Genomic DNA, 11,979 nt, shown 5'->3' with positions numbered 1-11,979 from the left:
ATCGTTGCAAAATACAAGCGATCCGCCGGCTCTACAGCCGGCGGATCGCTTGTATGTTAACAGGCACCGCTGCCTGTTTTTAAATTGCGGCCATTGCCCAGCGGCGCGCGCGAGGGGGCGTGTCTGAGCGGACGTCTAAAGACGCCCGCTCAGATCTAGAGAGCTCCGGGCAGGCCGTTTTTTTACTACGGCCGGCCCGGAGGCAGTTAAATGTTTCCTAAAGCAACCGGTCAACCACAATAAGCAGGATATTTTGTAGCTGTGACATTTTGGGACACAGGAGTTTATACACTGAGTGGCCAGATTATTATGACCACCCCATCAGTACTTCGTTGGGCCACCTTTTGCCTTCAATACTGCAGCGATTCTTCTTGGCATTGACTCCAGGAGATGTTGAAAGGTGATGTGAGGAATCTGACACCATGCCTGATGAATAGCACTGTCCAGTTCTGTGAGATTTGATGGTTGTGGAACTAGCTGCCTGATGGCTCTTTCAACTTCGTCCCAAAAATGCTCAATTGGATTGAGATCCGACGATTGTGGGGGCCACTTAAGCAAGGTAAATTCTCCATCATGTTACTTGAAACCACTCCTGCACAATACGAGCACCGTGGCATAGCGCATTGTCTTGTTGGAAGAAGCCATCTCCATTGGGATACGCCATCAACATGATAGGATGAACTTGATCAGCAACGATACTTTGGTATGTTGTCCTATTCAGACGTTGTTCCACATGAATTAAAGGGCCCAAATCATGCCAGGAAAATATGCCCCAAACCATAACACTGCCCCCACCAGCTTGAAGGGTTGTACTCCTGCATCTGGGGTGCATGCTTTCATGCTGTTCCCACCAAATTCTCACTCTGCCATCTGCATGATGCAACTGGAAACGTGATTCATTGGACCACATGACTTTTTTCCAATGCTTGACTGTCCAATCCTTGTGTTCCTGTTCGAATTGGAGACGTTTTATCTTGTTAACTGCAGACAGCAAAGGTGGTGGAACAGGCCTTCGGCTTCCATATCCCATACAATGCAGTGTACGGCGAACATTGCGTTCAGAGATCATTTGAGAGGATGCCTGATTAAGATATGCAGTAATTTGATGCACTGTTGCCCTTCTGTTGCCCTTCTGTTGTCTTGCCACTCTCCGTTCTGCCCTAACATTGACTAGTCGCTGACGGCCACAATTCGCACGTTCAGACCCAGATTTTTTGGCTGACAGTCCAGTCTTTAAACACTTTAACAATGAGCCCCTCTTGAACATTTAACGAATTCTGCTGTTTTGCTGATACTCGCTCCATGGCTCCGAGCGCCAACAATCATCCCATGTTCAAAGGCTGTTAAATCGTGTTGTTTACCCGTATCTTCAGAAAAAAAATCACTTCTACTGTTGTGGTAAACAACCTGCTTCCCTATTTATAATGGTCTGGCCCTCTAGCAACTTCAGTGCGAAATTATAGCTAATTTGCCTACAAACGTCAGGTGGTCATAATAATCTGGCCACTCAGTGTACTGTCCTAATGAGAATGTACATACACATTAATGGGAACTCCACTAGGGAAGTCAGAAATGGAAAAGGATCTGGGAGTCATTGTAGGCCACAGATTGAATAATAGCTTGCAATGCCAGGCTGCGGTAAACAAAGCGAGCAGAGAACTGTCTTGTATTAAAAAGGGAATGTACTGTACTAGAGACAAATCTATAATTTTGCCACTTTATAGATCGCTGGTTCGACCTTATCTGCAGTATGCGGTCCAATTTTGGTCACCAATACACAGAAAGGATGTCCTGGAGCTGGAAAGAGTCCAGGGAAGGGCAACTAAACTAATTAAGGGGATGGAGGGCCAGGTAGAACCTCACAATACACCGGTGATGGTAAAGGTGCCCATACACCTTACAATTATCTGCATATTTTCTGTGGTCAGATGGAAAAAGTGCAGCAGATTGCCCCAGTGGGAGATTACTCCATCCACACAGTTTAGCGTAGATGGAGGAATCTGTTGCACCTTTTCCAGCTGACCACAGAAAATCTGCAGATAAAATGTAAGGTGTATGGCCAGCTTAAATCTAAAGACAATTGTACAATCAGACTGCATCATGTGTGCCAGTTTAGGATTTATGTCAACTTCCAATAATTGGCCAATCTATTCAAGTATGGAAAAAAAAGGCTACGAGGCCCCACTTCTAAACAAGTTATATTTAGTTTCCAAACACGCCGAGCTCAACAAGAATTAAAAAGGAGGAGTTGCTGAAATGATATTTTTATAAAACTGCATACAATTTGGAAGCTGTCAATTCTGAAAACCATAACATTTGCTAGGGTCACTACATACATTGGAGAAAAAACAAATATGGGACCTCATGTCATACTATCATCTGTGTAATTGTTAGCGCTTCAGGCTACAGAAACACTCCCAAATCTACGTCCAATAACTTAGACGTAAAATAAACACAGAAACATAGAATACCGATTGGCAATTAAAAAGACCAAGTGGTCTCCTTTCAGTTTTTGTATCAAGCTATGTTTATACCAAACATATATAAACTCACTTAAGCTCAATTGGCTTTTGTCAAAGGAGCTAGGTGGAAAAATGTCAGCCGAAGTGACTGCAGCCAGTCAGATGCAGTCACTGTTTAGTTATTCAGCAACCACAAGTACACTAGCTTGCAAGGGAGATCCAGTCATTCACACTGTTGATTGTGCTTAAGGTGCATAGCTGGCTTAACTATTGATTGACTCACTACCACTCCTGGAAGTCCATTCCAAGCATCTACTACTCTTTCGGTAAAATAATACTTTCTTATATTACTCCTGAACTTGCCTCCTACTAGCTTGAACACATGTTCTTGATCTCAGCTTCCTAATCAAATGACTGCCCTCCTGAACCCTATCCACACTTTTTAAAGGTTTCAGTCGTGTCCCTTCAATGAAAGCCTGGAATGGTAGTAGATCAGATTAATGCCATTCACCCATCAGAATATTTGCGTTCTTACACACGTTCTCACACATAGCGTGAGCTCATTTCATGTAAATTATCATTTCCAGGTGCATGCCTCTGGGATAAATGAGTTGCTCATTAATTTGTAACAACCTTTATTGGCACAGTGATTATTCCTTACGTGTTATGTCCCCTTATTCCTAACATCCTAAGACAACGTCAGGTGACAAAAGACTCGATTCACAAAGCCAACACAGCAGGACAAGGTTCATTATTTATAAATATGTGACAGTTATTTTCAGCCGAGTCCAATGAGCTTTGATCATTACATAAAGAACCTCATGAAATGTCAGTTATCTCAGGCAGACGAGGGAATTTTTGCCATCACTTCCAAATGACACAGACTTACCTGCAGCTAGGAAGCATCCTCCTGCCTGGTGGTGGTGGTGTAGAGGTTAAATCACATGAACGCAGCTCCAATGAAACAGCAGTAATGCTGATGAGTGGCGGGTCCCAAATGACTCAAGGAAAAGTTCTAAGATCCACAAGTGATCAGTCCACAGTGATTGTGTATGCTGGGTCCAGGCTTGGTACTAGACAGCAATGCCCCCGCAGCCATGGTCAGCCAGGGGACTGGACTAGTGGTGGCCAGGCTGTGTGCGTCCTCTAGCCCATAGCTTCAATGGATCTAGCACCAGCTAGTCTGCACTGTGCTTTCCCTCACCTTCCAAGGACTGCTTGCTCTACACTGCACTGACTGAGCAAGTGTTTGTGAGCAGCAGAGGAGTTCAGGAGCTCTGCCCTCCCGCCCTGAGCTCTCCCACACCCTCTCTGTATGCCTGATCCACTCACTTGGTGGAGGTGTGTGGAGCTCCTGTAGGGAGGAGGCGCAGCTCACTCTATATGACAGCACGGGTGGAATGTGTGATCACTAGTGTGCAGAGGACACATGGAAGAAAATGAAAATCCCCAAGGGCAAGACAGACCTCCAATGGCAGGGAGCACAAGTATTCAGCTTCATTCACACTTGCATTTTTGTCCTCTATATGTAGAGGAAAATCTGTCAGGCTAGATGCTGTGTTTATGCTTCTAGATGCTTTAAATGATGCGCTTTTATTTGCGTTTACATGCATATGAATTTAGATGCATCTGGCACCAAATCCTAGCAATAAAACACGTTTACATGTGTTTTGGTGTGTTTAACAGTTCAAATCGGTTCCTAGATGCACCGGACTTCTATTTGTTGAAAACGCAGATAAACTGACTGCAAATAAAAGCATCTACACACAAACCGCACCATTACACTCAAAAATCACTTTCTCCCAGTGCATCCCCTTATGTATGATGATTAATAATAACAGACACGCCGGGTGCAAAATGCTGTGATTTTGAAATACTTACTACACTTGCAGAGCATTCACTTCCTGCTTTGAAAGGGCAAAATGACTTCAGTTTGGCAAAGCAATGCACACTGGGATTGCCTTAACATCAGCAGAGCATTGCTGGGAAATCTCATGAGATCTCAGGGAAAGGTATTTTCCTCCCCTGAGATGATGTGCATGGTCACATGTCTAGTCACATGTGCCAGAAATCCACGAAGTAATACGAGAGCTAGTAATCTGCCCTTAGTAAACATGGCCACTGTCAGAAGACTGGGGAAGAAAAGAGAAATAAGGAATGCAAAGAATACAAAGCCGGAACTTATCTAGAAGTATGTGTTTGTAGATTGTCATTACTAAACATTTCTAAAGGTGTGTTTGTTGTTACTTTAAAGATATGGGTAAAGGTCTGCTGTAATATAGCCATTGGAATTCATTAGATGCATATAAAGTATATGTGTTCACAAAAGTTTTTTAAGTGCATATAAAAGCATCTAAACACTTATAGTGTGAGTGAAGCCTTAGAGTTGATTTACGAAAGGAATAGAGCCTGTTCACTCAGATGAGTGAATCTTTACCGCGGATTGTGGATGTCTCCTTTGTAAAGTGAATGTTCACTTAGCTTAGTGAATATAGTTGGAATACCCAATCGTGTTAAAGGAAACAGTATTTTTAATTGCATGTGATTAAACGATTGCAGCTTCATCGTATTCGCTGAGCTAAGTGAACATTCACTTTGCAGAATTAACAGTCTCTATTCCTTTGGTAAATTAACCCCATTGAGGCTGATATATTCAAGAAGTTGAGAGTTTTGCTCAGTTATCCAATTATGTGAAAAGCAGATTCTGGTTCACCAATCATGTGCAGAAATTTAATTAAACAGTAATTTGCTTTTCACATGCCTGAATAGTTGAAGGGAATATTCACCTAAAGCTGAAATCGAGGGTAAGAAAAAATACCCCTGCAGTGGAGCCCCCCTGTGCTGCAAGTGTTAAATGTTTGCTTATGTCTAGGGCACAAGGATAAAGGACTTTTACTTACCTTATCCTTCGCTCTGATGACTTTCTTCTCCCTGACGCTCCAGGTTGTGGGTGGTCCCTCTGCGCCATTAAGTACCATGGCGGGCTATTGGACCGGCTACTGGCAAAGCACCGAAGAGAAAAGGCTGAGGGGACCAGTCACACAGCATGGAGGGAGCCTGCGGGGGTCGAGAGATTAGGTAAATTAAAGTCCTTTCTATTGGTACCCTAAGAAAAAAGGAGCATTTAACCCTTGCAGTGCAGGGAAGCCTTACTGCAAGGATATATTTTTTTCCTGGGAGTTCAACTTTAAAGGGGAAATCCAGGATTTTTAACAATTAACCCTTGCAGTGGGGCTATCCCTGCACTGTAAGAGATAAGTGATCATTTTGGTCGAGGGATGAAAATGATCCTCGGTCCCATCCGGCTGCTAAACCAGTCCCCGGAGCCTTCTCTCCCCTGGGCTCTGGCAGTCTAAGGACCTGTGACATCATCACATCTAATGAACGCGAGGATGCCAAGGGACTGCTGCAGGACCGAGGATCAGGTGAATTTATCTTTTTTATTTTTGCCCCTAGACCAATTGAGCACTTACATTTTTGCAGTAAAGAGGTAACCCCACTGCAAGGGTTAATTTATTGAGAAAGGGCTTGATCATACTATGTGCGGAGACCTGCATTTCTCTGCACCTGAGCACACAGCTCTCCACAAGGTCACATACAAAACAATCGTTTTCTACATGCTCCATTCACACCACAACAGAGTGAAGATATGCGGAGCAGAGAGGTATGTAAATATGCAGCATTAGAGGGACCATCCCTCTATTTCTCTGCATTGCAGCTTCACTTTGTCCCATACAAAGTTAAAACAAACCGTGCCTTGGATTATACTGTATCTATACCAGCATGTGATATATGGACTAAATGTGGGATCATTCAGGGTATGACTACCTTCAAAATGGGCCATAAACAGGATCAGAGCATCTACATCGAAGTTTAGTTTGAGCTCCTTTTTCCTGAGAACACACGTGTTGCTTCTTGCCTGATGAATTGTGTGCTGCTTACCTATCTGGGTAGCTGCCTCCTTACATTGGAGTCTTAGGGACTTACCAGTACACCTACAAATATTATTTACTTTCATTGACGTACTGAGATGGCCTGTGGTACTATTACATGTGATACTTATTTATTATTATTGGTATTTATATAGCACCGACAATTTCCACAGCACTTTACACATTCAAATCAGTCGCTGCCCTCAAGGAGCTTACAATCTAAGGTCCCTATCTCACATGCATACAGGGAAGATTTTAGACAGGAGCCAGTTAACCTACCAGCATGTCTTTGGAGTGTGAAAGGAAACCAGAGTATAGAGGAAACCCACACAAGCACGGGGAGAACATGCACACTCCTTGCAGTGAGTATCCTGACTAATATTTGAATCGGGGACCCACAGTGCTGCAAGGCAGAAGTGCTAACCACTACGCCACTGTGATACTCATCATTACTGTTTTTTAAAACCAGAGAAGTTAGTTACAAAACTGAAAGCACAAGAAAGTCTGAAGAAATGCCTTCAGGATTCGACCATGTCACACTAGTGATTGAGTAATACTGACTATGTTGATTATCATTTATCAGTGTAGCATGTTAGTTGCAAGGATTAAAGCCCCAAAAATCCAAAGTACTTGTACCCACCCAAATGCTCCGATACCTACCTTCGATACCGAAACTTCCGGTCACAGGGAGATCTCCCTCTGATCGGCAATGCTGAGGGAGCATGGAACCAGCTTCCTTTCCAATCAAGAAGCTAGGTGGCGGGTTATGACCCGCCTCTCGGCTTCCAAAATGGCTAGGAAGCCTAACTTGTTGCCAGACAGCCTGTCTTCCAACCAATCAGGAAGCCGGGCGGTACCTCCTGACCCACCGCCCGGCTTTCTGATTGGTCAGAAAATCAGGCAGCCTCAGAAAGTGTGGGCAGTATTCTTTCAATAGAACACCGGCTTCCTAGGCAATCACTAGGCATTGGGGCACGATCCACCATCTGGCTTCTTGATGATTGGGGCACACAACATTGGTATCGGTATTCAATATCGTCGAGTACCAAAAAATATATCGGTACTCGTACCCAATACCGAACAAAACCAATATCAGCGCATCCCTACCTAGAATAGAACATACAGTATCTCCCTGAGAAAAATGGGCAGGATGATTGTTTCCATCTCCGATGGCTGGGACCTGCCACAGAACTTGGACAATAGTGCCCACATAAGCTTTTGAACTTATTATTATGTTCATTTCCTCCGTTCAGAGAATGCTGCATGCATTTCCATAACACCTTTATTCCATTCTGGTATTTGGAATTTCAACTCTCAGCATTTAAAAAAAAAAAATGCTTAGTCCACCTATAACATAGTTGCCAACATTTCAAAACATTTTCCAGGGACACCTTTTGTGCACCCAGCAAGCCATTTTAGGAGGAAATGTACTTTATTTAGGGGAAAGGCATTCATATAAAAAATACTGTATCTAAAGGAAGATTTATCATAATAAGGACAGAAATACAGCTAAGAAGGGGAAAATCCATGTATGTTTTTATTTAGCTAGCTAGCCTCACCTTTTTAAACTGGCCATGCACCGCTTGAATTTGAGTTCTGGGCGGCCCTGTCAGCAGCATCCGGCTCAACAAAAGTTGAATTTCAAAATCAAAGGAGCTGGGTAGAAAACTGTTGGCCAAACAGTGACTGCATCCAATTAAATGCAGTCACTGTTCAAGTATTCAGGCAGCCATGTGTGCTGTGGCTGTTTGAATACAATAGCCATCAGGGGCTCTATAATGTGGATGGAGGAATCAAGTGACCTCTCTCCTTTGGCCCACAGGCTAAACAGGAGAAATCTACACATGTATGGCTAGCCTTAGCATGTACAGTCTATTTAAAGTACAACAACCCCACACTTCTAGAAGGGAATACAGTAATAAACACAAATAATATGGCCAACATATTTAGCATAAAATATTTAGAAAACACAACTGACACTGACCATTCTGCTGAGTATTGTGACACCTGTGGCTGCTGTTGGTTTGAAGGTGGCAAAAATCCTGCATAATAAAACTAATTAGCAGGCATTACACTGAATGAGAATTCTGAATCACGTAGTACAAAGCTGGAAATCTTTTGCATGTATGTAATAGGGGATTCTACAGTAACCACCAATGTAAGAGGAGATTCTATAGTAACCACCAATCTAAGGGGCAATTCTACAGTAACCACCAATGTAAGGAGGGATTCTACAGTAATCACCAATCTAAGGGGCAAGTCTACAGTGACCACCAATGTAAGAGGGGATTCTACAGTAACCACCAATCTAAGGGGCCAGTCTACAGTGATCACCAATATTAGAGAGGATTCTACAATGACCACCAATGTAAGGGAGGATTCTACAGTGACCACCAATGTAAGGGAGGATTCTACAGTGACCACCAATCTAAGGGACCAGTCTACAGTGACCACCAATGTAAGGAGGATTCTACAGTGACCACCAATCTAAGGGGCCAGTCTACAGTGACCACCAATGTAAGGAGGATTCTACAGTGACCACCAATCTAAGGGGCCAGTCTACAGTGACCACCAATGTAAGGAGGATTCTACAGTGACCACCAATCTAAGGGGCCAGTCTACAGTGACCACCAATGTAATGGAGGATTCTACAGTAACCACCAATGTAAGAGGGGATTCTACAGTAACCACCAATGCAAGAGGAGATTCTACATGTGGGATGTAGAGGGGATGTGGGGGACAGTGGGACCAGAGGAGAGATGTGAGAGTGGAGGGGATGTGGGGGACAGTGGTAGCAGAGGGGAGATGTGGGAGTAGCTGGGATGTGAGGGACAGTGGGACCAGAGGGAAGATGTGGGTGCAGAGGGGATGTGGGACCAGAGGGGAGATGTGGGACCAGAGGGGGATGTGAGGGACAGTGGGAAGGGGGGATGTGGGAGCAGAGGGGATGTGGGGGAGAGTGATAGCAGAAGGGAGACACGGGAGCAGATGGGATGTGGGGGAGACTGGGAACTCAACTGCCCTGTTGAAACCCTCCACATCTGCCCCTGCTGAGACCCTCCACATCACTGTTGTGTAATGAATTGCTGGGAATTGTAGTCCTCTATAGCTGATGTACTCCGTCTAGAAAAAATGGTATTGGTGAATCTCTACTCCTGTCCATGCCCATACCGAGATACAGACATGTATTAACATGCATTGGAGGCAGGGTTAATTGACTACAAGTGCAGTGCATAGGCAGCCGTCTTAGGGTGCGCACGGGGCGCAAAAATGCACCTTCGCCTATGTGGGTAATAATCCTTGCACCGGCCCTGACCGGCAAGGCAAACTAGGCCTTGGGTGGCACTTTCCAGAGGAGTAACAAAAAATGCCGCCCCAAACCAGTGAGGCGGAGCTTCATCTACCATTATGAGAAAAAAAATATTCTTACCAGAATCCACAAACGAGCTCAGCCTCCTCTCTCTGACACTGGCAGAAATGATACAGTGCACTCCTGTTACTATTTAAACAGGCACTCGCTGTATCCAGCTTCTGACAGGATAAGCAAAATGCCAGCGGGCTTTCCTGCTATGCTAATAGCGCAACCTCTCAGAAGCTGGGCACAAATACACCACTGGCTCTGCTCACCACTGCACCCAAAATACATTATTGCCTCTGCTCACCACTGCACCCAAAATACATCATTGTCTCTGCTCACCACTGCACCCAAAATACATCATTGTCTCTGCTCACCACTGCACCCAAAATACATCATTGCCTCTGCTCACCACTGCACCCAAAATACAACACTGCCTCTGCTCACCACTGCACCCAAAATACACCACTGCCTCTGCTCACCACTGTACCCAAAATACACCACTGCCTCTGCTCACCACTGCACCCAAAATACACCACTGCCTCTGCTCACCACTGCATCCAACCCTCCTTTGTGCTTACCTCGGCACATCCTTAAAAAAATAAGATATCAGTTTTTTGCAGACTGAACTTTTATTAAAAAACAGCCTTTGTTATCACCATTTCCATCACTTCTGCTTTACTAAGAAAACAAAGTATCAACGATTTTTACTCTGGAAAATCCTCTTAATTTTTAACGTAAGAGGTAAATGAAATGAACTAAGCCATGGTCCTTATTCCAGTTTTAGATCCATCTGTCTTCGGTTAGGTATCTTAAACAGCTGCAGGGTACTAAAGTGAACGCCCTCTAATGTTCTATATAACAATATAAAATATAAAAACAACAAAAATATTTTGTTTGAATAGCTGCAATTTGCTGTAACAACTCTTTTAATAAGCAACTCGAGTAACAACCAAAATTGGTAAATGAACTGCTTTTCGGCCCATAAAACATGACACCAGTGTTATTTCTTATTTTTAAATCGGTAGTGGTCGAATTGCTTGATATTGGGGGCCTCAAGTGTCACCCCTGACATCACCAAAGGGCCGCATATAATATTTAATGAAAGAAATGCTGCAGAAAGCTGTCAGAGACTGCAGACTTGCAATGGGAGATGGTCAAAGACTATAGCCATGTCACAAGACTACAAGTACCTAGGCAAGAAAAACAGACTATTGTCTGCAGGGGCCACTATGGCCACATACAAGAGCTGCCAAATGGTCACATGCAGCCCTCGGGCTACAGTTTAGACACTAGGGTTGTAAATAATTAATTGCAGACTTATGGGGTAGGCTTTTTACAATGCTGTATGGACACTGCAACTCTGTTGTGCAACCTCCTTCCTCAAATTCAGGGGCATTCACAAGATAGGGACAACCTTAGGGATTTACAAAGCTGGACTTTGACAAAAACAATTAATGTCTGGATGGAATGGAAAGCCACTCGTTTGTTATGGCACAGACAATTTGACATAGTATTTTTTGTAAGTACTACAACAGTTTCTTCTTGTAGACATATGACAGCTTAGATTTGACATTGTTTAAGAAATTTTAGGTACCAAAGTAATATTGATCTAATGATTATGGCTGCTGCATGACTATTCTTAAGGATTATTGGTTAGGGTGAAGGGTTAGGTTTAAGGTTAAAGATCAGAGATTGGATTGACAACAGTACGGGTTAGGTCGAAGGTCAGACATTAAGCTGAGGTTTAATGCTAGGGTAAATTACTATAGGACTCATTTACACCTGTCAGTTGCTGTGTGTTGAACTAATGTGTAAGTTACCAAATTGTACTATACATGCTTTAGCACTTTGCAATGCATTTAATTTTCAATGATACTGCAATGCAACTACGACTCACATACACCAACACATTGGCAGGTCAGTACATAGACTACATTAGAATAACAGAACATTGAGAGAAACTAGACATCTTGAATGATCAGGAATCCTAAGCCTATTAAATCCTGTTATAGGCCTGGTAGCAAGACCTCTCGCTCCTTCCATCATTTTCTTATTTTAGAATAATATTACACAAATAATGAATAACCAAAACAAATTACAAAACCACTGCAAACAGACACGGTAGAAAAAGAGGAAAGAGAAAATACAAGACAGAGAAGCATAGAAGAACTAGCTAGTGAGCAAGAAATCAAGAATCCCAAAGAAGAAAGGAAGAAAGAAGGGAAAA

General features: G+C 43.4%; 1 protein-coding gene across 1 annotated transcript in view; it reads right to left on the bottom strand.

The window, feature by feature from the left end:
* The window catches only part of ADAMTSL5 (ADAMTS like 5), a 69,713-nt gene extending 65,952 nt beyond the window's left edge, over positions 1 to 3,761 (bottom strand). The window contains exon 1 of the mRNA XM_018572785.1: positions 3,352 to 3,761. Within this exon, the coding sequence (XP_018428287.1) occupies positions 3,352 to 3,368 (17 nt within the window). The 5' untranslated portion in view covers positions 3,369 to 3,761. The remainder of the gene's footprint in view (positions 1 to 3,351) is intronic.
* Positions 3,762 to 11,979: the final 8,218 nt, after the last annotated feature.

This window comes from Nanorana parkeri, unplaced genomic scaffold (genome assembly GCF_000935625.1).
Source record: "Nanorana parkeri isolate BGI_ZX_2015 unplaced genomic scaffold, ASM93562v1 scaffold2134, whole genome shotgun sequence".
Taxonomy (NCBI): Eukaryota; Metazoa; Chordata; class Amphibia; order Anura; family Dicroglossidae; genus Nanorana; species Nanorana parkeri.
This window is presented reverse-complemented; position numbering and strand designations above follow the sequence as displayed.